General features: G+C 31.1%; 1 protein-coding gene across 4 annotated transcripts in view; it reads right to left on the bottom strand.

Moving 5' to 3' along the window:
• Positions 1–3,527: 3,527 nt before the first annotated feature.
• Positions 3,528–27,581, bottom strand: part of LOC109601132 (transcription factor Sox-13) — a 242,767-nt gene continuing 218,713 nt past the window's right edge. For all 4 annotated transcript variants that reach the window (XM_049969579.1, XM_049969578.1, XM_049969581.1 and 1 more), the window contains 4 exons: positions 7,736–7,975; positions 6,236–6,734; positions 5,847–6,150; positions 3,528–5,788 (listed from right to left, as the gene is read on the bottom strand). In XM_049969579.1, the coding sequence (XP_049825536.1) occupies positions 5,449–5,788; positions 5,847–6,150; positions 6,236–6,734; positions 7,736–7,975 (1,383 nt within the window). In that variant the 3' untranslated portion in view covers positions 3,528–5,448. The remainder of the gene's footprint in view (positions 5,789–5,846; positions 6,151–6,235; positions 6,735–7,735; positions 7,976–27,581) is intronic.

The raw sequence follows: 27,581 nt of genomic DNA, 5'->3' as shown, positions 1-27,581 counted from the left end.
ATAAAATGATGACATTTAGTAGATAATAATATTTTCTAAGCTATAAATTTTAAAATAAATGAAGAAAAATCCAATATCAAAGTTTCTAAATAATTAAAATAGAAATTTTACATATAAAAATTTTATATAACAATTTATCAACATATTAAAATTTTTATTAACTCAAAAAGAGTTTGATGACTGAATTTATTGACGGAGATTTTTAATTTTAAATTTAATTTAAATTTTTTACTAATATATTATATTTTTTTGAATAATGTAAAAATATAACAATATATTTATTTCATTTTAAAATTAAAAATATAAAAATTAACAATATTGTTAGATAAATATTTATAATTTTGTATATTTTTAATGTTAAATTCAATTTTTTAAAAATTACCATTTATTTTTTAATAACGATCAAAACTATTATTGACTAATTTTAAAATTAAAAATATAAAAATTGACAATATTATTGATAAATATTTATAATTTTATATATGTAATTACCTTGTTGAAATACGTATTAATATAGTGATAATAATAAATTATTGTTGAAATATAAAATGATGACATTTAGTAGATAATAATATTTTCTAAGGCATAAATTTTGAAATAAATGAAGAAAAACCCAATATGAAGCATATAGAGTTTCTAAATAATTAAAATAGAAATTTTACATATAAAAAATTTGACATCACAATTTATCAACATATTAAAATTTTTATTACATATATCAAAAAGAGTTTGATGATTGAAATCTTATAATTAAATTTTAAAATAACTGTCGCATTTAATGCGTTAAGGCCTTATTAGAGAGAAAATACCCATGAGAATCTTTACTTATATGGAATATAGGTTAAATAAATTTACTACTTTAAATTATGGTCTATCAAAACCACTTTAAAATTGAAATTTCCTGTCTTCAATAAAACAGGTCTCTTTATCCATTTAATATAATTTTTAGCAACATATTTACATTAAACAATTGCACAATTTGGACAACAATGAGAATAACTATAAACGCATCGTATATACTATTTATTTACATTTACTTCCCTACTTTGACACGAATTGATCGAGTGTCGTAATACGCTAATTAAAACAATATTGCACGTATAAATTTGCCAACCTGTTGGTAAAATATGGCCGAAGATATCAACTTTCGCCTTAATTACGACGTTATATGTCACCATCCGCGTTCGCAAACCACCGCATCCGGGTCAATATCCACACATACTGACGTGTGATACTATAATCTATTTCCATTTTTAATCCCAACGTTTGAACCGATCACTTTTACCTTCGTTAAGTATTTTGATGTAACTAACTGTTCGGTACGACATCACAACAAATCAAGACAAGCTGAGATTTACAACTATTGTTTATTAAAGGTAGTAAAGTGCGGTAAATGGTGATTTATGTCAGGATGTGGTTTATGGTGCACTCAATTAAGCTACTGGATGACATGGAATAAATCTAGTGGGTAAATAACTACGCAAACTGTCTGGGTTTATTACTGCCTGATCATCAGAAGGGAGATTGAAGGTTTTAAAAGGAGAATTTAATTATAATCCTTTAATTGGTAATAATTAATTCATTATGTGGCACCGCACCAAATAAATACTAAATATCTATTTTGGATATTGCCCAAGAGTGTTAAAAATGCGTCAAGTTGAGCAATAGATAAATCCTGGCATTCCTATTACAAATATATACAATAATTTTTATAATAATATCAGTAAAACTCGTTGGTATTTTGGCTTGTTGAGGTTGAGCAAATCGGTTCTGCCTACATAGAGGTATCTTCGCACGTAAACCAGTTTATTTCAAAACCATTACGTGTTTTACGTTCAAGTAGGCAACAATCGGATTTTTGCATGGCATATACGAGATCCCACTCTCCATACCATGACACCTTTCTCTGCCGATCGAGAAACAATGTGTCATAAAAATCGTTGGATATTATGTAAACAGTGTAATTGATCCACTTTGCATCTAAAAGTCGTCAAAGAAAATAAATTATATCATGATAGTACTTCAGTAATGGTTAATAAATAGTAGATTATTATTTCATCAGGAGTAACGGGTCACTGTCAATCATGTCTTAATGTATTTCAATAAAAAATTATTTATGACAGCCCGTGGTTCGACAAATAGTCAGTTTCTAATTCGATTTTGATTGTCGCCAATGACTTATATTCAATGAACCTTACAATAAATATATCCACTTTCGCCTTTTGTCCCATTGTTGATATATTGCAATAATATTGCTGATTTTACAGCCACTTTTTCTTTCATCCGTTCAGTCAAAAAACAATAACGTTCTAATTGTTCGAAACCACCTGTTAAGTATTCAACAAAAGACTTTAAAATTGCGAAACACAAAACAATGCCACATGTAGAGAATTTTAATTGTTTTAATTTGTGTAAATTTATTTCGTAAGTTCCCTATCAGATCTGCCGAAAAAATATAATGGTCTATTAACGTTTCAAATTATATGTTGAACATATTATATTCATAGTTAATTGTTTGACCTAAAATGCGACACTTAAAATAAATTGTTGTGGTATTTACTAGGTAAATCTATATTTCTTTTCCTTTCGCAACCTTCGCATTTCCATATTATTATATTGATTTAGTCGAAGCTTTGTTGTGTCTGATTATGGCAAGAATTTAATATTTTAAGACAATGATGCTGTTTATTGGCAAATCAAATTTTCTTTACGTAATTCAATATACTAAAATATCCATACATAATAAAGTAATATCAAAGTGGTTTAAAAAATCTTATCAAATTTACATAAAATAGATGACTTGAAACGATATATGAATAAAACATTAAGATTCCATCCTAATATATTCATTTTAAATTGTTGTAGAATCATCATCTTACTAATTTCTAATGTTACTTGGACATATGTGAATTTCAACAATCACAATTTATTTATTAATAGTGCTCTAAAATAAATGAATTTATTAGATTTGTCTCCATTCGGCAAATTTTATAATTAAATATTGCAATGTACTAGTTTATAACTTCACCTTGATTCTGTAATAAATTGTACCATTATTTTATGAATTCGTCCTTTCTCTGGTTTCAAAATAATAATTACTATTGTCTCAACTAGGAAATAAATCTTTCATTGTGAATAATGAATGTAATATCCTTAATTGAAAGAAATATTGAATATCAACCCAGCTAATTGTAATTATTGAACATCACGGGAAAATAAATACGTTAATAATCCACCTAATCCCAATAAATTTGTTCAAAACTGTCTCAAAACTATCAATCAATTTCAATAACAGCAATTAATCAACACAAAGATTAATATACATGTTATGGAAATTGAGATGGGGCAATTGGTTCATTACGTAACAGGTTTTATTAATTCAATGCCAAAACGGCACGAAATACTGTTAATTTATTCTCTTGTTATTGTTTTATGCGCTCTTGCGTCACGTCAGTAAAGTGTGGTCGAGGGACTCATGGACTGGAAAACCGCTTCCTATGGCAATAAAGTAAAGAAAAGACGCCACGCATTATTATATATTTTATTCATTTGATTTTGGCACAGGAAAGAACAATGATCCTATGAACTAATATAAGATGTCATCTTGTCGTGCTAAACTGACTTACACATATTAACTGTAATAAGAGAATGGTTTCAAAAATTTTAAATTTTTATTACAAACATTCACTAGCCCTACAATGCATCATGGAATAACTTAAATGCACTACACATTCCCGATATCAATTTTTTGTTTTAAATCTTGTGCACACCATACATGTTATATAACTAAAAACTGTACACTATACCTAAGCCCAGGTATCACATTTTTTCATTTAAATTTGCTTTTTTACACAACTCTGACTCCATTTTATGATTATTTTAAGTACATGCTCTGAAATTTCATTACACTACCTCAAAAACTTTATACTTAGAAACGATTTACGCAACTGTAAACAGCACCAACCCGCAACATAACAATAATTAAGGCTAGATAGTGTTTCCCATTGTAAAAAAATTAAAACGATTAATTGGAAAATAATTTTCTGTTTCGTTGATAATTATTCAAATGCCGGTATTGTGTGTAAAACGTTCGGTTTGCTTCAATTTCATTGTTACCAGTAGTGAATCGTAATTTTCTGCTACAATGGACTTTTCTCTGAGCTTTCCCTTGACTTTATCGACATTGAACATATAGTTAAGAGTTAATAATTAGTAAATCGTTTCAGATGTATATTTTTATGGCACGTGTTTGTGTGAGCTGATGTATGACATTGAGACTTAAATGTACCAGATATACTGCTAATTAGAATAAAGCCAAAAATGCAATTAATTTCGGTTAAAACGAATAGAGGCACCGACAAAGATGTAAGTACAGTTTTCGGTGACTGTGTAAGTACTAAAATGTATAATATGAATTTTTTACAGGAAATGTTACATTTTTATCTTTATTCCATCGCTAATACAGTACTACGTGGATTATATGGGGTATATTCATATATTTTATGACTAAGTACTTTTTATGTAAATCTAAACCATAGCATAGAAATCGATTTTTCTGTACAATTATTTTTAAAAAACTACTAATAAATAATAATTACTTAAAGTACTGGCTCTAATATTAAAATATATAAACATCAACAGTTGAGAAAAACGATTATTAAGGTACATTGCACGATGATTTAAAAAAAAATCTAGCCTTCGTATTATTCAAGTAGATATTTGTACCATACTATTTTCAATAATACACATTTCGATTTATATTCTAATAAAGCTAACTTTATTTTGTGGCGACATCAAATAATAGAAGACCAGTCCCAGTAAATACTGTTTTTGCTGCATGTCGCAAAAAAGTTCAAACTTAATATAACAAAAACAACATTTCTTCGAGCCACATAGAAAACATCTCAAAAAATAAAACACAATTCGTCAAAACTAATCAGCAGTATTTACAATTTTTGTGTAAAAAAGTTTCTATAACTTGACAACAATGAGACGTTTCTATAACAAGCAGAGCTTTTGTATATTTTGTAGATGATTCAAGAAAAGCTTAAAGCAAAATTAATTTACAATTCTACAAAGTTTAAAGCATCAGTTCAACGAATTCTATAATATTTCTGAAACATCCTAGCTACATAGTTAAAAGCTCTGCATTGGCAATGCAATGTCAAGTGAATAGAAAAAAAAGAGAAAAATAAAAACAAATACAGTTTAAAACTAGAAATAATAAATAGTTCAAAGATCTTAATAGTTATCAATATATCTACATAACAATACAAATACAACACCGACTAATTTGTTTTTAAAATTGTTTTAATAAAAAGTCTTTTGGCATATCCATTTACATGTTTCAATGGCACAAACTCGTCCCTTCATTAATCCGGTCCGGATCTCCAAACCTCACAACAATAATTAATACCAAGGGAGTTTCCGATCCCTCTTAGCCCATCTTCAGTCGTCGTCATTGTGCCTCGGACTCGAATCGTACGCCATATGTTCCTGCGGGAAGTTCATGTCCGGCGACGGACTGCAGTCCGGATAATAGAATCCGGATTCTGAACTGGGGCCGGCACCGTTCATCATACCTTGCGGTGGCGACACCGACGAGATACCGGACGTGGAGGTGGCGGGCGATCCGACCTCCGGGTTCGGCATGAAGTTCATCTCGCTGCCGTCCCGACACCACAGCTGGCGCATCTCCTGTCGTCGTTGGCGCATCAGCATCTTGTATTCGGAGATGCGCATTTTCTTGCCGTCCACTATACACGTTCGTTTTGGTCGTGGTCGATACCTATAAGAAGATAATAGTTCATACACATCCAATTATTAAAAAAAATATTTCAATTTACCTGTAGTCTGGGTGTTTTTCCATATGCAACTTGGACAATCTCGATTGTTCCTCGTAATATGGCTGTTTCTCGGAGTTGGACATGCCCTTCCATCGCGCACCCAAAATTTTTGATATGTTGGAGTTGTGCATGTCCGGACACGCCTTTAGAATCTTCCGTCGTTCGTCTTTTGCCCACACCATGAACGCGTTCATGGGACGTTTAATGTGTGGCTTACTTTCGGTATCTCTTTTTGGTTGTTGTCTGATTATTTTGGCCTTTTCCGAATTTTCATCCATTTTAAAGTTGCTTTCCTGGCCCCACACTGCAACAGAAAACATACATCAATAAATAACGATCTTTTAAACATGGAATACTTATTATTGTTTAGTTAAGTAGTAAGTACTTACAGTGGCAGGCCGCCATAAAATCACCGTCTTCCTTCATGCCATCGTCCTTTGGTCTGGGAGCGCCGGGAAGATGAGGTGCCCCAGGTAATCCGTACACGTGCAACGGAAAATGTGGTTGCTTGTCAGGATTCATCATCCCATCCTTCCCCATTTTATTCCTATCACCCGTGGGAGGCAGAGGAAACTGAGGCGGCAACCCCGCGTAGGGCATGAAAGCCCTCGGCATCACCAGATTGGGAGGTAGAAGTTTGGGTGTTGTGGCCGCCATCGGTTGTTCCAGGCTGTTGTTGAAGCCAGTCGGCGTGGTTTGGGGACTGGAACCGGCGGAACCGGAACTTGATTTTGGTTTGGAGAGGTTAAGGGGTGCGTCGGGGTCGGATGGCGGTGCAGGCGGCGATGGGGTTCTTTGGGGTGGCGGCGACCGTTTTTCGGCTGACGCCGAGAGTTGGGCGAGGTGCGAGGTTGAGATCCAGCTTGGTATTTGATGGGGTGGAAGCATCTGGAGAAATCGGAAATAATAAAATTATTAAACCGTAAAAGAAGTTATGTATAAAAACAATAAACGTATTTATTAAATTAAAAATTGATATATAAGTAGAAACAATTATTTATGACAAATGGCGCTGACTAAGACCAGATTTAATTATTGAGCAATTATATTTTTTAAAAAACTAGTAAATAAACTCATTTATTGTCTAATCAGTTGGAGAACTGGTGAACTAATTAATTATAAATTTGTTATGGCATATTGTTAACTTCTTAATGAATAAATATATAAAAATTATTGTAAATCATTATTAGAAAAACACAATAATTAGAATAGTCAACATTAATTTTAAAATTGTAATTTATTCGCTTTGTGATTAATGATTATATTTACGTATTTTCACAATTAAAGATATTTTAGAATTAATTAGTTGATCAAAGTTTTGTCCATTATAACATCAATTTAAGCGAGTAGAGATGGACATTATTTGAACTAATTTACCGATTAAATATAGGTTTTTACTTTTTCAAACATTATAGAAAACTTTACAATAAAAACAAACGCGATAAAAAAAGAAAACTATATGAGATCAATGAAGAGTTCCCGGTGTTAACCGCTAGATGTAGCCACCAGTTCAACATAGACAATTATGTAAATGAGGAAGGCACAGGTGAATGTAATCCGTGTAGAAAGTTACTCTAAAAAACAAGTGTAAATATTTCCAGGTGAGTATTACGTTAGTCCAATGAAATATTATAGCGCACGGATTTATTGATCGATAAACTGGATATATTCGGAGTTTGTATTAATTATACGCTTTACAAGACGTTCCTAGACACGCTAAAATCGCTAATTATATCGATTTATTATTTAATAAACTTTTTATGTTTCTAGTAAACGGCGTTTTCTCTTTTCGCAATAAATCCTAATTGTTACCAATTAATAATAACAGTAATTTCAGCATCACTGCCAAAATTTACTCTGACGCAAACAAACAAACAAAGGAAACTCACATGATTGGTCAGCGCAGCTTTAGCCACGTTCGGCGGTATTCCTCCTGGCTGCAGGCCACGCAGTTGCTCCAGGAACGGCAGGAACATCAGACCCTGAGGTCCGACAGCTCCACTGGCCGCATATTGGGCAGAGAGTTGTCCCTGAAGTTCCTGCAGCTTCTGTTGCTGCTGCAGAAGATGCTCCTGCTGTCGCCGTTGCAGTTCCATCTGTTTTTGAGTTTCCGTGGCCAGTTGGGTCGACTGAAACAAAACACTTTATAAGGAAAACAGTAATTGATAATAGTTTATAAAAATGGAAGACCAAAAATCCTTTAAATAGATCCATCCGATTTGAATCGGATGGAATTCTGAAGGTGGGCTGTGACATTTCGGCCACACTGAAGGCACATTTTTCCGCATAATAGACTTATCCCGTGCTGATGAATGGTCCAGGCCTCGGTGTGTGGCTGCCGATTTTCATCGAACATAAATAGCCCACCAAAACGCCCCAACAAAATAAAAAAAAAAAAACAAAACCACTGTGACGGACATCATCGTGCAGGTCGGAGCGAGACGGGAGATTCGTGTGCGTCAAGCGGAAATTCGAAATGAATGAAACAGATATTTTAGAATTCGTGCGTTTTAATAAAACTGTCCGCATTAGCAACAGCCGAGGAATTGTCGCGAGAGAGTTGGCAGAGTCGGGCGCAAGAATAAGAAGAACATGACGGGGCCGGAGCAGATATTCTGGTGTCGGTCATTATTACGACATGATCTATCACTTCCGGTGGATGTTAATTACTGGAACAAGAACGGGCGGTGTTAAGAATACTTGCTGGAGGTCGATCATCTCCGTCGGGATCGCTTTTTCACATCACTCGGCCTTTGATGTTATGTTAGATCGGCTAAGTGTTTATGGTTAACATACAACTATCACGTAACGATGATTTTTTCGATTCTAACGTAATGAATGCGAGCATTTATAAGTCCATCCTTCGGGATTGATTGTCAGCCATCAACTCATCTCGCTGTTTTAATGCGTTGGAAATAAAACGAAATCATATCCTCCATTGAATCGTATCGCGATCTACGACCGTTTCGAAATAGCTGAGCAAGGTGACTACACTTGTAAATGTGTACAAAAATCTGTATTACTTGCGCCATCAATCTTGTATCGCCTAGCGTTAACTATTGTAAGCGTTTTGTGAGTGACACGTTGATACAGTTTTTTTTAAGAGCATCGCAATAACGGATAGTTAAAACGTAATAAATAACGCAGCTCTTGGTCATTATGGGAATTTAATTAGGGATGTTGGAGTTCAAACGGCCATTAAGGTTTTATGTACCTATAATTTTCAGTCTCATGGTCGGCGATTTTCAATTATTATGTCAATCCCACGACAACTCGGCCATTATTCTTGCTAACAATTACTGGAATTATGTATGTGAAACCGGTGACATTAACTGCTATTATAATATTTCCTTATGGGTGAAAATGGCCGAGGATCGTAGATCAAATGTTGAGGTGATGGAAATGCCCACTTTCCACGCCTTATTAAATTGCGGTGTACATATTCGGTTCCTCCGTACATCCAGGAGTGATAGATATAAGAATTGTCCATCTGTTACATTCTCCATGGTCCTTTTTTCCAAATAATCGCAGGTTGCCAAAACGCCCACGGTTACTAAATATATGTCGGCAGCTCGCCAATTTTATCTTCCATTCACTGTACACCGCTAAGACCGGTGCATATTTCTGGTGTTTTCAAGAACCTAAATGCATATCGTAAATATTGATACTCATCACTATAAAATCTTCGTTTATGAGTGTTGCGTCTCTACGCAGCCAGGGTCTAACAATGATTGCTTGTATTCGGTTTCCTGTACGCCATATACAGATGCCGATGTTCCAGGATTGGATTCCAAACTTTCCACTTCCTCTATCTCATTTTTGAACGACTAAGAGCTACATATGAAGACGTACTAGACATATTGACTTAGGAAGGCGTCAATTCCTTCAATCTTCAGACCAAACTGAAGGCAAACTGAATTTATTACACTTGTACTGTGCAACAGTACTGATCTACTCGATCATCTGAATACTCTACTCCAACAGAACTTACTAAATTGTTATTTTATAGATTTATTAATTGAAAAACTGATTCCTGAAGGAGAAAAATTGTGAAAACAACGCCAAACAACCCAGAAAATTGTACTTACAATAGATAGAATTTGTTAATGTGTGTAAAAAAATAATAACACTTTTACTCCTTCCTTCCAAATGTGTTGGCTCCGACCCTGGTTCCATCAAAGAACATTTGTCATATAAATCATCCGGAAGAACATATTCTTCCTTATCTATTTGTAATAATCTAAATTAATACAATGTACTGCTTTCAAGATTTGTAATTTTTTTTATGTGGGTGTCTGGTATGAAAAATTGCCAGTTATCTCGTGCTGTCGCAAGACATTACGGAATAATAAATTAGGCGTTTCGGTTTTTGCACTATATTTAGATTTAACGCTTGAGGTTGGGATGGATGTTCTGGGATTCTTCGGGCGTCGAATTTAACGATTGATTTTTTTGCGAGAATATTCGATTACCGCGATCGTAAATTTACGCATGGACGTTTACACGATGTTACCAGTTAACATCAACAAATTGTTATGAAATATTTAAAATTTTTTATGACACGCCATACACACTTGTATATTTAAAATTTATGCGTGTCTAAAATTAAAATAATTTTAAGAGATATTTTAAGAAAAAAAGGCCCGGATATTAAATATAGGTTTTAAAAATGTTAATCCAGAGTTTCGTAGGTGATCCCGTTTGCGGTGCGAGAGAATGAAAGTTCTCAACCTATTCCGTCCAAAACAAATATTAATTACCGTCTAAAAATACGCAACACCGTCTCCGCGGTATTGTCCGTTAAAAAAGTGACATTGAAACCACTTTTAGTCCCGCTATTTCGAGTACGCGATATTAAATATATTTTATTATTAGAGGCCATTAAAATAGATCTGCCACAAAAAATAATAAACAATAGAGACAAAACAGAAACGGAAATAATAAAGATCCTGCACAAGAAAACCAGATGATAATAAATCTATGCCGTATGATTTATGAACTCTGGCCGCAGAGAATAACACAAGCGCGGTTTTGAAATATTAATTATTTTTATTTTTGTTCCATTTGTTTACTTAGCTGGTGATTATGTTTGGCTGGTAGGTACTGTATGATTTACTGTAGATATCTGTGGAAACTGTTTATTAATTTTGTATGGGAGAATTATATACATTGTGCGGTTTTTCGGGGGACTATATTATTCTGGTGCTGAACATAACTATTTTATTTTATGGCTTGTGCAAGAGAAATTGGGGTAAATTAGTAATAGGAACACTCAATGAATGATTTTTTTATTATTATTATTAATTTCTATCAAGCATTACTTAAATTATTTTTAATAGAAACGTCTTTACTAAAATAAAAAAAATATTTATAATATATAATATTCACTTTAATTTAACAAATGTTATGTTTTTATTATTTATTTTAGTGGGTGTTAATGTTACTTATTTACATCAAATTTATTTGATTTATTTATATTATTTAAATAATGAATATTTTTATTGTTATTTCAAATATTTACAAAACATATTTTTTACATATTTACGTTAATATAGCATAAAACAGTAAAAAATACAGTATTCAATGAAAGATTATTTTATTTATTCATATTAAATATCAATATTAAATTTCATCAAGGATATTATTTAAATAATTATTTATACTTCAAATATTTACAAAAAATATTTTATAAAATATTTTCATTTTGAAAAAAAAAATCTAATATAGCACAAAACAGCTGAAAATGGAATATATAAAAATAAAATAAAAATATAGTATTATACATTCAATGTAAGTAAGTTTATTCTATTTATTCTTATCATTAAATTAAATTTTAGCAAGAATTTTATATAAGTAAGTAATATTTTTAATTGTTATTTTAAATATTTACAAAATATTAAATTTTGAAAAAAATATGTATATTTTTTTGTTAATATATCACAAAATAAAGATATTTAATAGAAGTTTATTTTATTGATTCATTTATTTTAACAGGAATATTATTTAAGTAATTAATATTTTTTATTGTCATTTCACGTATAATTAAAAAATAATTTTCAAAACATTTACATTTTGTTAAAAAATTCATCCTTTACGTGAATAAATAAAAAAACAGCTTTTTACAAAAAGTATCTCTCTTAAAATAAACGTTTAATTACTTTAAAAATTGATGATTTTCTTCTTTTTTATATAAAAATGAATTTACATTTTATACAAGAGAATTTATAAAATTATTAGGAAATATAATATTTATAAGGATTAATTATAATCAATATTATTTAAATAATTAATTTCTTTCAAGTTTTATTTCAGATATTTACAAAAAAATATAAAAAATGTGTTGTTATACAATTCATATTTTAGTTATTATATCACTAACAAAAATATCGTATTATTCATATCAATGAGAATTTATTTTATATACTTAATTATAATAAATTTAGTTTAATTACCTTAAAAAATGATCTTTCTATCTTATTTTTTATAGAAAGCCTTAGAAAAGACCTTTCGAAGTGCCTTTGTATTAATTTATTGCTTGTGAAACAGAAATTAAATTAAATTATTATGAAATCTCAAATTTGTAAGGATTTATTCATGTCAGTAAGAAATACTTAAATATTTAATTTATTTCAGGTATTATTTCAGATATTAATACAATACATTTATATTTTTTTAAACAATTCATCTTTTAAAATACAGAAATGAATAATACCGTATTATATATCTAAATAAGAATTTATTTTATTTATTTACTTATATTAAATTACAATTAATTAATGCAAATCATTTCACAAAAAGTATTTTTCTCAATACAAACGATTAATTATCTTAAAAATGATTTTTCTGTAAAAAAGAAAATATTTACAATAGATATAAAATTAAAAAATTATTAGGATTTATCATTTCGGGAAAATATTATTTAAATAAATAATTTCTTTCAAGTATTTTTTCAAATATTTATAAAAAATTGTTTCATTTAAACAGCTTAAAACATAAGAATTAAAAAAAATACTACATTATTTATATGTATTATATATAATAATGTACTTTATTCATTTATTTATATAAAATTTTATAATAATATAATATTTTTACAAAATATATCCTTCTTTCAATATTCACGTTTACATATTTTAAAAAATGAATATGTTATATTATTTTTTACTAAAAAATGGAAAAAAATTAGAAAATTAGATTAAATTAAAATGAAATCTAAAATTCATAAAGATTTTTTTATTAATTTCATTAATTAATTATAAATATTATGTTAAATAATTTACTTGTATAATAAAAATCAAAAATGATCAAAGTATATGATGTATGTGTATTAAATTTAAAAAATTTCTAAAATCTCAAATATTTCAATAATTTCAGCTATTTATTTATATAATAATTTTGAAATTTATTTAAAAAATCAGAATCAGAATCAGAAAAAACGTATTTTTTATATAATTTTAAAAAAATATAAGTTTTAATAAATTTCTCAAAAGGATTTTATTCATTTAGTAGTTTTACTTTAATCTATCATAATTTAATTGATAACAATTTTCTTCGTAATCAAAACCAAGTACAAATTATTTATGTGCAATCAGCAATTTAGCAATTTAATAAAATTATTGCGGCACTCTACAAAGAGAAATATTCAGTAATTTTAATAAGTTTATTGTCCGATGAATGGTGTGTTATTTATGCAGATGTCTGAGACAAATTTCCGCTTATTTAAAATCGAGCGACGATAAACACGATAAATAACAGCACAACGGAGAACAAAGGCTCTCGTTTCGGCAGCGCGCTTTTTTTCCCTCCTGACAAACGACTTGATAGAGTGAAGTGTAAACATTGGGATGCAGTCAAATAAAGTCTATTAGTAAATGGCCGTAGCCGAGATGAAACAGGAACATGGCCGCACGTCGTGACGAAAAATACGGACTAAACTCATTGTATACACACGTGAGAGACATAAAATTTCACCAGACGTCAACTGTTAAGAGACAAGGACCAGTGTATATAATGAATCAGGAAAACTATAAAAGAATAAAGTGTGCGCGATCACGTGACGAAAGATCAAAGTTGCCGAAAACGTCGAGTCAACACTGCACTAATGAAAATATTCGATACAAAGTATTTTAAATACATAAAAATACTTTTTATGTAGCGTATTTTCGACTCGATCCGTTCCGAGTCGGATTCGTTCAGATGAAAAAATAAACAGTCGCGATTTGAATGCTCAGCTCACAATCGTCATCCACATCGACATCGACATTCGCCTTCCTTCTAATCACGTCCGAACCAACAGTCAGCATTATCACCGCGAGGCACGTAATGCGTTTAAATTCTTCCCTTTTATTTATTTTCGAACACGGATTTACAATCTAACACAGCACTTACAACCGACGATAGAATGTATGGAATGCCATAATAATTAATTTCCGAATGATACAAGCGCGTTCACGCGTTTGATGGGGAAATAATCGCGGTGGATATTACAAAAAAAATTATTCGAAACGTTCGTTTTATCTCATTTCAAGTCCATAAACATGCACATGCAATATTAACGTTCTATGATGAGGACACGATATTGATTTTAGACCAGGTTGAATGCTAATGCACCACATTAACAAAATATTAAAGTTACACACTTAAAATCGAATAAAACGTTTCACTCCCGACTTCCTCGAAGACCCGCCTTCACTCATCATCACTCACCAGCAAAACAACTTTTCCTCAAACCCGTGCAATTGCACCAAACCTCACACATCGTTAAAAAACGCTTCCTGTTTGGTAATCGACACAACAGCGTTTTCATCGGCGATCGTAAAAACGAGACGTGAAAAAGGAACGGCAATTATTTCGAGATGCGATATTGTTTTCGTTAAATTTAATACACCATTGTTTCGCAAATTTGCCACGCTACATCTGGCATCCATATGCCACCGATTTGGGGCGGGGAGATTTCAAAGTGTTGGCTGCGTCTGGCCGGCTTGATTTAAACCAGATCGTCCGTACGTATCACAATAATCTATTGTTTGGACCATCTCCCAACATTTATTCTGAATAGTTTTGTTTAATTCATAAATCATTAAGTGTACAACAATGGTGATTATGATATTAAGCAGTTTGTTTGGTTTGTTTTGAAACGCGGCAGCTAATTTATGAAGTAATGAATCCCGCCTTTTGTTTACCCGAATTTTTCTTATAAATTTAGAATTTTATTTTCGACTTATTTGTGCGGATTGTTTGGAAATAATACTCAATCTTGTGGCGGTTCAAAATTCATATCGTAAAACGTTTTACTATTACTATTTCGATGATAACATGAATGTGCACTGTACGATTTAGATAAAGAGCATTGGCTATAAATTTCAAAATTAAACGGTTCTATTTTAGTCGGGATCGTAAAATTGAAAATGTTGTATGTTACTGAAAATAAAAAAAAATCCTTTGAAAATAATAGATCCGCTGTTAAAAGATAGATAACTGGAAATGCATTTATTTTATTAGCTAATGCTGGACTAAACGGCTTTTTCTAATGGGTTTCTAGCAGACTTGGTTAACACTTAATGATAAGCTGGGTAAAATTTAATAATCGAAAATAATAATCGTAAAAATAAATATATAAATGTAAATTTAAGTTAATTTTAGTAATATTACCAGATAGTACTACGAATAGTTAATTAGATAAGAAAAAGAAAATTTTGGATCAAGCACCAGAAAGAAAGATTGTGAGGATGAGAAGAAGGAACATAGTTGAATAATGTTTTTAAGGTCAAATTTATTTTAAACAAATGCACAGTACAATAGTACCTTTTTGTTAAAAGTTGCAGGTTTCGTCCTTTAATAAAACAATCTAAGTTTTAATGGTAATTATTTGTTACTTTTATGGTGCCATTTTCGATGTGAAAATGAAAACATTGAAGATTTGGTACCATATGTCTTCAAAATAGAGCTTCAAGATCTAAATCAAATTGGCAAAACATTCAAACGATGATAAATGTCGGTAGGAAGAAGTTTTAACCCATTTAATTTCAAATATTTATGTTTTATTTAGGTACTTATTTAAGTAGTTTGACATAATTGATTCAAATACAAAATTAGCTGGTAATTCCTCTACTAAAACAATCTATGTTATAATGGTTATTAATTGTTACTTTTATGGTGCCATCTTTGATGTGAAAATGAAAACATTGAAAATGTGGTACCACATGTCTTCAAAATAGAGCTTCAAGATCTAAAACAAATTGGCAAAACATTCAAACGATGATAAATATCGAAAGGAAGAAGTTTTAACTCATTTAATTTCAAATGTTTATGTTTTATTTAGGTACCTATTTAAGTACCGACATAATTGATTCAAATACAAAATTGGTAATTCCTCTACTAAAACAATCTATGTTATAATGGTTATTAATTGTTACTTGTATGGTGCCATCTTTGATGTGAAAATGAAAACATTGAAGATGTGGTACCACATGTCTTCAAAATAGAGCTTGAAGATCTAAATCAAATTGGAAAAACATTAAAACAGTGATGTCGGAAGGAAGATGTTTTAAGTCACTTAATTTCACATTTTTACGTTTTATTTAGGTACTTGTTTAAGTACTTTGACATAATAAATTGAAAAACAAATTTAGATGGTGCTTCCTCTTATACTACGTCTTATTAATATTGGTTTAAGAAGAAAAGATGATGATAAAACAGTTTGAAACAAATTTATAAACAAGGTGTAAGAAAGTTTAAAAAGAAAGAATAGAGAAGTTTTAAACCAAAATATAATAATTAGATCAAGGCTCTTCTTAATTGGAAGATAATAATGAGATGTATCATAAAAAAGCTCTGAAATATGTATCTTGTACGTTTTATTGGGTTAAGAAAAAAAGTTGATGATAAAACATTTCGAAACAACTTTATAAATATGGTCTAAGTGCAATTTTTATTAAAAAGGAATAATAAAGTACCCAATATGTACCCCGTTGTTTCATAAGCAGATTTTAAGAGCAACTTTGCTTGAACAGTTTCAAGTTATATTCAATATAATTCAATAATCGTACCCTTTGATTAAAATATATAAAACCATCTTGAGTACAGCTTTTAATATTGATTTAAGAGAATTAATTGAAAAGTTTCAACATCACGAAGAATGAAGGAACGAGCGTCCAGTATTTGGATAAAATCATTGTTTGGTGGCGTGATAAAATGCGAATGATGGAATGAGGTAGCGTCCGAAAAACAAGGGGACAATCAATTGGAAGCGTTCGCTGAGTAACGATCTCGGCCGGTAAATTTAAATGCCCATCGTAAAGATATCGCAACCTGGATGTCCTGGCTGGCACTTTTCAGTTCACTTTCGACGGCTCGACCGGATTTATGTAACACGTGAGGCCTGTTGTTCCTAGCGGCCCATCACTCAGCCGAACAGCGATCGTAAATCAGTCCGAGCCATCGAGGTATTATAGTACTGCTGCATAAGCGGTTCCCAGTCCATAAACTCTTACAACTCTCAGCTTTATTTGTTGCCAATGGAATATTCGAGTTGCTCTAATGCGTTTCAATTGTTCGATAATAAACAATGTCTAGTGGTCGCACTGATTTGTGTTTCTTTTGCCGTTCGAATTATGTGCGTGCTTATACATTTATGTGTGAACTGTTTCAAGTACATGTTAATGTGGTGGAATCGGCTCTTGTTGCCGGAGCTAAATCACTATTACAACCATTATGGGCTGTGTTATAATATCCCAACGTTTGCTCACTCTAACAACATCCATTCAAACCATTTACTATTTCAATATCTTTTACTACATCTTGATCAAAGAGATGAGCTTTTGTATGGTGCGACAAACGTTTCCGTTTGTTTTCGAACCATGATTGTTGATAATAAAGCGATTTACAAAACCACAAATCCATCCGCAAAACACAGCTAGGCGGAGAATGTAAATCCCCACGGGATGAAACAACCAGGGAAGCCAATATAACAAAGTGATGTGTAGAAACATGTTCTCCCCCAAGTGGTCGGGTACACGCGACCTGTCGTGCTGAATTTCACAGATGACGTGTAAAAGGCCTTCTGACGCAGCTTTTCGGCGAAACTAATATTGTTCGCGGCTTGACGGTAACGGGCGCTGACGGCTGTCGAGATTTTTCGCTTTTTTCGGTCGGAAAGTGGCCCTGATTAGTTTTTGATGCTATGTTTAGATGGTCACGCCCACGCTCTAATTAATTGTGTCGCAACAGTTCAGGAACAGCTTTGGCAACCGGGCTATAAAACTGGAAGACAAATAATATCCTTAAAGGTCAAAAAACCCAGAAGACCAGATCGAGATTTTAATAGATAACTTCGTTAATGTTGTTAGTACCACACCTTACGGTTAAGCGGGTATGAATGCTCTTGAAATATTCAAAAGGAGGAAAACAGCATAAAACGTTTTTAAGATGACAAGTGCGAATGTTGATAAAAATGCAAAGCACCTGAAGTTCTAATTAGTGAAGAACTAACACCAATAATTTTTCTAGTGCAATTAACTTTCAAAAGAAATTCTTAAAATGTCTGCGCATCAAGCAAATATATCTTTGGACCCTTCAAAGCGCTTTTTTATTGTTGTCATCCGTCTGACGTCATTCGATGCGACTTTAATATTCAACTGGAAATTCCGCGAGTTGATTGTTTTGACAACCGAAATGAATTGAAATGTTGATGACAAAATTATCATTCTACGGCGTTGAAACGCACAAATGAAACAATATTTCTCCAGCTGATTTATATCCACAATTATATTAATACACTTTGAAACTGGATATTCGGTGAATTTAAAAGCCGTACTTAAGAATATAATATATCGTGCGGCGCGTTTAAAAATAAGAACAAAAGTGCCATTAAGCACTCATTCACTATTTTTGTCGTCCGTGTTATGAATCTTTTAATGCTGGCAATATAGAGGTCCGTGGGGATATCGTCGTCATTTAAATTACTTTATTTTAAATTTAGATGCGCTGTTTACAAAAGAAATATTATTTTATTATTAGCTTTCCTATGCCAGCCAAACAACTACCATGCTAGGGAAACTGACGCACTTGATCTTACTTCCCCCGATTCTCTTAAACAAGTATAATTCGTGGCACAGCCGTAAAAGACATAAAAGCATCCGCGTAAGTAGGATATCAGCACCTACCGCTGTAAAAAGAGAAATAATCCAGAATACAGGCGTATAGATGTGACAAGGATCTAAGCCGCAGACAGCAAACTCCCGCAGGATTTGGCCATGTCAAGCCACAATGCCAGAGCGACGCGCCGGAATATGTCGCCCGCAGGATTATTTCCCGTTACAACTTATCCCGCCGATAGTTATTAGTCCTCGCCACTGAGCAGGATTAATTCGTGAATGAGGGATGACGTGACGACTATTCTCGTCTATGCTGCGACGTTTGTTTAGATTACCGGATTTTTGGGACGAGTTGGGCGGTTTTTAAAATGTCACCGAACATTCCCTGATGTGACGTAAGTAAATAAAAATTAGGCGAACGCATCGCGCTATTGAATAATAAAGGAGAAATAATAAAAAGGTAATAATTCGACCCTCCGTGTTTGCACTCCCCCTCTCGACAACATCTGTGTTTTCTTTTGAAACGTGTATCTAAAATTCCTTTTATTTATTCATTTCGTCGCTAAATACGTTTCGTATCTGATGAAGTTCCACCTCTCTGTCGCTAAAAAGCGGCGTTAATCAGATATTCTGATATAATACAAAGCTACCGAAATAATACGTATTAAAATCACTGGCGGATTATTCTTTGAACCTGTTACGCTTCGGGGAGCATATAGACTTTGCCCCATGTCGAGGGTCTGTCCGTATTGTTTGAACGCCATCAATTACTGGAACGACATAAGTTTTATGACGCTACACGAACCCCGCGCGCCCCCGCCGACGCATTAATTCTACAAATTAAACTACACTCAGATGTATTTATCACTAATTCGACGTGGATTCGCTGGCTTCATTAAATTTTCATATTTTGATGCGCCGAAGGGTTTGGATACGTTGCCCTTTGACAGCGTTTTGTGAGTGTTTCAACTGTGATTATAATGTATAATGTTTGTTTTGATCGTTACGGCGGTAAATTTTTCTGCTGGAAGAATAGACACATTGTCTGTCTCTTGTGATATGATTTTATAACAATTTTTTTTCTTTATAATAATGAAATAAATATTTAGAAAATAATAAATAATTTTACTGAATTTTAATTGTTAATTTAAGTCAATTTATATAAAACAAATGAAAATTTTGTTTTTTTTTTAATATTTAATATAAAAAATGATTAGATATATTATTAGTTACTGAATTTTAAATTAATTAATATGAAATATCGAATAAAAACAACGTGTTTATTATGAATTTTTTCTTACGTTAAACATTTAATAAAACATAATAATGAATCGTTATAATACAAAAAATGCATATTTAAAAGTAGTAAAAAAATATATAATAATGTAAAATATTCAGAAATTTCTTTATTAAAATCTTTTTTCAAATTCTTATTTTAAATTAATAATAATTTTGTTTAAATTAAATTATCTGATAAAAGTATAAAAAATCATAAAGTTATTGAAAAACATACACAATTAAAAATTTAGTAAATTTAATTAAAAAAATTTGAACCTAATAATTTATTTTAAAAGGTTTTTTGCATTATTAATCATAATTTGACTGTATTGTGTCAAATGTGTGTAATTTATGAGTAAAAAATTTACAACAAAAAAATCAAATGTTTAATTTGTGAGTAAAAAATACGACAACAAAATAATATAAATTTTAAATTGATAATAATTTTGTATAAAATAAATTCTCTGATGAAAGTACAAAAATCATGAACTTATTGTATTACACAATTAAAAATATTGTAAAATTTTCATTTTATTAAAAAAATACTGAAAGTAAAATTTTTTTGCATTTTATTTATTTTCTGTATTTTATCAAATGTTGTAGTTTGTGAGTAAGAAAGAATATTTATTACACAATAATACAAAATATTCATAACTTCAAAATAAATTTTGAATATTCTCTTAAATTAAAGTTGTCAGTAAAATTATAAGCAAAATTAATTAAGTTTATGTACTTTTATTATTTTTTTATTATCATTTTTTAATTATTTCAATTAATACTACTACTCATTGGTTAAAGTACATAAAATGAGTATGCATTGTAAATATAAACGGTTTATTATAAGAAACATTGGTCCCATTAAAATACAAAAAACCAACACATAATTGTATTGTGCTAATAAAAATAATAATTAACTAATTAATAAGAAAATAATATATTAATATTTACAATTAAATGACGCATATAAATTATTGTATTAAGAGAAATTGTAATTAAAAAATAATTAATTAAAGGGATCAATTTAGTTCAATGTTAAAATCGTTTTATATGTTATATATTAATTTATTATATATATATATTTTTAATTTCTGTATCATTTTTAGTAACAATAAAAGAAAAAAAAAAAAAAAATAAAAATTATTCATTATTTGAAATTTTAAGTAGGAGATCAAAAACTTAAATTCAAATCACAATTTGCCAGTTATACATTAATCAGCCCTCGTCATCCCTTAAAGCAGGTACAATCGTACAATGACATCAATTAAACGAAACCGACAACAACCGAAATAATCCCTAGGATCTACCCCACAAACACAAATGGGGTAATTATAGATACATATATCGTTTTTATTTGCATTGACAGACCCCTTTCAGTAGTCCGCCCTTATGTATTATGTTATTTTAGGATTTAACAAGGGAGTCTTCAAAGAGATATTCGACAAACAAATGGGGCTTAAGCAAATGTTTGTGTATAAATAAATGCTCGGTCAAATATATGTTTATTAAAAATACGCCTTTGATCCAAATAAGAAATGTTTGATCAGAATTATTAGGCAAGAACTCATTATTTTAAGGGAAATAACAATCCGCAAACAATCTTCAAAAAGTCTCCGACCGAACACCGACATCTTAATTAACCCTTTTGTATAACGAGTACAATTTGCTGCGAAAATCGGTAACGAGATTATCACGGGAGGGGGACGACCAATAATGGTTAATCTAAGTGTGCAAACCCCCGAAAGTGAAGTTAATTACCCCGAACAGTGGTTGGCTTGTGTAACCAAGCCGCGGTCCCATAAATCATAATTCATATCCGGGGGGTTGTGCTCGCCGCACAATGAACCGCCGCTGAATGGCTTGACGCCACGCTCCGCCACCGACCAAGGGAAACTTCCCTTTAATAGTGTTTTAATTTTCCCCGTGCGCGTTGTTTGATTAATTAACACCGCCGCGCGTCAAGAGTGGTGGTTTATTGAATGTTCGAACGGGCGGAAGCGATAGGTTTTGCATATTTTCGATGGGACCGCACGTCACTGTTTGGTGGTTCATTAATTTTCAACATACGACGTGATGACTATCCGTTTGCTTCATTATCTGGTTAATTTTAACTAATGAACTACGAAAATCTTACCGAAAATAGGCTCATGAATGTATTTTACCTGAAACAAAAAATACACAATTAATTTTATGAACGAAACATACAATTGGGCAATTTTAAATTATATTAAATGCAGGAAAAAGTAATTTACTTTTTTAGTTAATGATTTATTTGAATTAATTTTTATGTTTTTGTATTAAATTGTATATGTATCTTAGTTGAAAGCTTTTGTTTAAGCTTAAGCTGCGAGTAATGAAGTCACAGGATTTTTGTTTTGTTGTTTTATATGGGAATTAACGCAGTGAAGATGAACAGGTCGTCCTAAAACCTGTATCAACGAAAAAATTAAGCAATATCTCGTGCAACATCAACAGCCACTAAACTGTATCAACTAATAGAAAATGGACAAATAGAGTCCACATAAATCAACGGAACTTAATAATATTAAGAGTTTGACAATGGCCAATTCCTTCCTTATACAATTTTTTTATTAGATTGGATTGAATCTGGAGAAGGGATAGTACATACAAGTCTTACGTCAAGGAAGAATTTGATGCATTGGTACTTGTTGGTTAGTTACCAAGAAAAGCGTCCAACTTCTTCATAACAAAGATGACATGTTGCATTAGAGACTTAAAGGAAGCTTCAAAATTTTAAACGGAAGGTTGTCTTTCCATGTGAATATTATTTATTTTTGTTATTGTAAAACTTTTGATCTCATAAAGGGTTTAATTTTGAAGTGGAAAGCAAAACTGAGGTTCCAAGAACCAACTCATTTTTGTTGATTATAATAGTGATTACTTCGTTGTATAATTCAACAACAATAATATAAACGTGGTGCTACAAAAAATTCGTGTTCCAAAGAATAATGGTCACTCTCAAAAAGACCATCTAAGATTGTCGAACGTGAACATATCAATAATATGCAACTCGACAATTCTAATAATAATAATCGAACAGTGGTAGGAGCAGTCGTATTCTAAAAAAAGCGGAAATGCTGCATCGTTTCGAAATTTGGTCGCCACGTGCACTTGACCTCCTAAGTAAAAGATCTCCGTCTGGTCGCCACCGAACTGATAAACAACAAATTCGGAAACAGTCAATTGCTTTTTGGGATACACATGTGAAATCGTTTAGATTTCGGTGGGCTCGTGCACGTCGATAAACAATTAAAGTAACACAATTTCGAATGGACTTTGATTTGAAGGGTCATGAAAAATTACTGTTAAATTAATTATTGTGCAATTAGTCGAGATGCGCAGTTTAATCGGTAATTATAATGTTTTATGTGTTTATTGATTTTTATATGCATGGTTGTTGAAACAGAAGTACATTATTTTTTATTTTTATTATTTCTCTTATTATTATCTATTTATTTACGATATTCTGATTGTAAAGAAGGAGTGATTTATGTTGCTCCTTTAGTTTTTTAATTAATATAATTAAATTATTATTATATTTATTGATTTTGTGATACACGTGGAACAAAATCATAAACGTGTAATTATTTTATTTATAGTTGTCGTTATGTAATTGAACACTATATAACTAGTACAGAAAAAGGTAATTTAAATTAAGTTTAATGTATTTAATGGTATAATTGTCAAATAATAAACCCCCTTAAAAAGTTTAATAACTAAGTCTAAAATCATAGTGGTTTGAATTATTTCAGTGTAATATATATATATATATATAAACTAATAACTTAATTAACTTAATTTTTTTACTTATTAGTCTATACGCTAGATGCAATATGTTATCAGTATTTTTACTTATTTTTCAAATTTAACTTGAGAAGTAACTTATATTCCTAATTTAAAAGTTTAAATAAATTTGATCTGATAAGGTGGGAAGTGGGAATCAGAAATGTACTTTATATATGCTAGTTATTTTTTTAATCATATAAGTTTATATTTTCAGGTTACTTTAGAGAAAGTCCCAAATTGCATTTTATATTAAAAATCTTCTTGAAGTAAATAAAATTGGCAACAATTTTTTCACATCTAATTCAACTTTTTAATGATTACTAATTCCATATTTCAAACTAATCTAATTTTTATTGGTGTTTTTCTGGTTAGCAAGTGAGTGAAAATGCAAATAAACATTTTTATGAAATCTGCGAGAATATGTGAGTGCAACTTTTTAGTCTGCATTTATCAAACTAATACATTGAATAATTCCATACGCTAATGACGGTCCATAAAAGGGTTAGATAATCCATTCCGGAATTGATCGTCACATTAGATGTTATTCCATATATAATTCATTTTTACTGCTTCATGTTTATTGGTGATTTTCGTATTCATTAAGGTAATGCACTGAAATATGTATATCTTGATAAATACGCTCTGGGATTAGAGCGATAAACATAAGAGATCTGCAATTTATTATAAATTGCTGGCTAGTAAATTTTCAATTATTTTACAGCCACCTTTGCATATAGATTAAATTTACAAGGATAATTTTCTTCGTGCGCATAAATATTTATGCAATAACGCATTATTTCTACAAGAATCTTAAGTTTTATATAATCAATTAATGTAGAGAGACACATTGCTACAGAAGGCGGTTAATCACTGTTTGAAGAAATAGATGAATTGTAAAACAATTTAATGGATTTTTCAAGGCAAGGCTCATTTAGTCTCTAAACAAATTTCGATACGAACAACATAACTAATCACATGGTGCCTAGTAAAAGCCAATTCAAAATGGCCATAAAAACCGACCATAAAACGTTAATTTGTTCAATGACCTAGTAAAACATAATTTCGAAACAATATTCCAAAACGATGGTCCATAATAATTATGCGTTTTAATTTTAATAAACTGATTACAGTAGGCTGCGTTTAGTACAATGTAAAGAATAATTTATTAATTTTCCTTTTATAACGATGTAGTATGATTGGCTCAAACCAGTTTTAAGTTCACAGTCAATGCCCTGGAATATTATTTAATTCCAGCATTCTGTATTTAAATTATCTGACAAGTGCAGTTTGTATCTCTCATGGGTTTTCAATTTTTTCCGTGTTAAACTCACTTCATCTACATGCTCGCTTATTTCTTACCATTTATTGTCATCAACCATCCTTTTCAGATTAAAATCATACCCACTTTTATTTGCATACCTCAAACCAGTCACTAATAAATACATTTGAACGTATTAATCCTTCTCATTCCATCACGCATACACAACATTTATTTGCACTGTTTACAGCTTCGCTTATTAAATACATTCAGGCAAAAACTTACTTCGCAAAGGTACAAAAACTTGGTTATTATTTGAGCGTTTAATCTTTCCGTGGGAATACACGTGTGACAAGTACGAAAAGGCGGTAAAATTTTATTGTATATCAAGCTAATTATTCCATGTAATCTGTGTTGCCTAATATAACCATATAAACAGTGCCGACCTCTATTATTATTCTTATTGTTCAGTGTTGGTCCTTTAAAATGGAAAAAGCTCTGTAACTTTTTTATTTATAACTCCATTTTAATGAATAATAACTCAAAATTTGAAGAATTAAAATGTCGTGTACATAAAAAATGGTTCTCAATACCATTACCTAAAATTAAATATCACACTTGTCGAAATTATATCTTTTGATGAATGATGAAAGTAACTAAAAAGTTATAACTAAAAATGCGGGGGTGTCTCTATGTTAACTGATTCACACAATGTTTGTAAGTGTTTTTCAATACATTGTCTGGTGACTTTTTATGTGCGTCCGGTTCCCATTTCTCATTTTCCCCCAAAAAAATTTACCTGAGTGTCAAGAATTAAAAACAGCTGGCCCACTTTAAAAAAATGCTCAAAAGGATGTTATGTCTGGAAAGGGTGGAAAGTGTTAAAACCGATACCGATAGAGTGGTGACGGACGCGTTTCAGCACACAAATCCGCCACGAAAATCTATTTCGGGGCCGCGCATAAAAAAACAAAGTTAAAACATTTGTTCGATTAAAACAATGAATTGCCGACGATTAAGATGCGTTGTAAACGCGGCGACGAGGCGAACAAAGTCAGTATCATAAACCGCGCTTAATAAGATTAACAAGAGAACTTATTTTGAAGTTGATATAGAAGGTATGTCATTGAAGTGACATCTTTCCAGCGGGAAGATTTTTAACTCTAAACAGCTGTGTGTTCCATTCATATATATAGGCGTGCGTATAATTAGAAATAATCTTATGTGTATCCCTGGGATTCATCAAATTTACTTATGCATAACGCACAATGCGCCTTCGGAATTATGCATTAATGGATAATTTTAGGTATTTTTACGAGCGATATTTTTGGATCAAGGATTAGCCGTGCTTCAGGTGTTGTTTGGATTATTAATATTGGCATTTTTTTCTAGAGTTGTGCCTTTGCCTGGGCAGTCAAAATTCTGGGGGTCAGGTCACCAGTTAAATACCCTTCAATTGACCAAATCAAGGACACACACTATTGATTCAAAATTTACTTGAACTAAAATAAACAGTAAATTTAAGTTAAAAAAATTTTCTAAGGGAATATTAATATATTATATATATATTACCACCCCAAAATATAAATTACCAGAGTTTTGTCTGTGACTGATCAAAATTTTTGAGGTAAATTGATCTTATCAAAGATCTTCCAATTGATCAGACCAAACATCTTTGATTCAAAACGGTTTAAAAAAACCAAATTATGCTTTTGAACAAATTTCTTGAGGTCACTTGATCAGTCAAATATTTCTCAATTGACCAGAACTAAATTAAACAATAATCTTAAGTAAAAATTTTAAAGAAAATATTAATACTACCACTTCAAAATTACCAGAGCTATACCTTTGATTTATCAATATCCTTCAGGTCAATTGACTGGTCACATGTTCCAATCAAGGACCTTCCAATTTATTAGACTAAACATCTTTGATTCAAAACGGTTTAAATGAACTAATTTAAACATTAAATTAAATTACATATTTAATTCTAAAACCTTTAACTGAATAAAATTACTGAGGTCACTTGACAAGTCAAATATATGTTCCACAATTGGCCAGTACAAAAACGTATGTCACAATAAATTAAATTTAAAATATTTGGTTAAATCATCATCCCAGTTTTTTTAGTCCTATTCAATTTTAATGTTGAATTAAATATGCCAGACACAAAAACAGGGCTTGTAACTACACGCAAAACACAATAAAGTTGTGATAGAGTTTTTAATACTTTATCAGTAAGTTTGCTTGCCATAATTACACGACCGACGTTCAAAACGAGTGAATGACTGCAGTCACTCG

The sequence above is a fragment of the Aethina tumida genome, chromosome 7, assembly GCF_024364675.1.
Source record: "Aethina tumida isolate Nest 87 chromosome 7, icAetTumi1.1, whole genome shotgun sequence".
Lineage (NCBI taxonomy): Eukaryota > Metazoa > Arthropoda > Insecta > Coleoptera > Nitidulidae > Aethina > Aethina tumida.
This window is presented reverse-complemented; position numbering and strand designations above follow the sequence as displayed.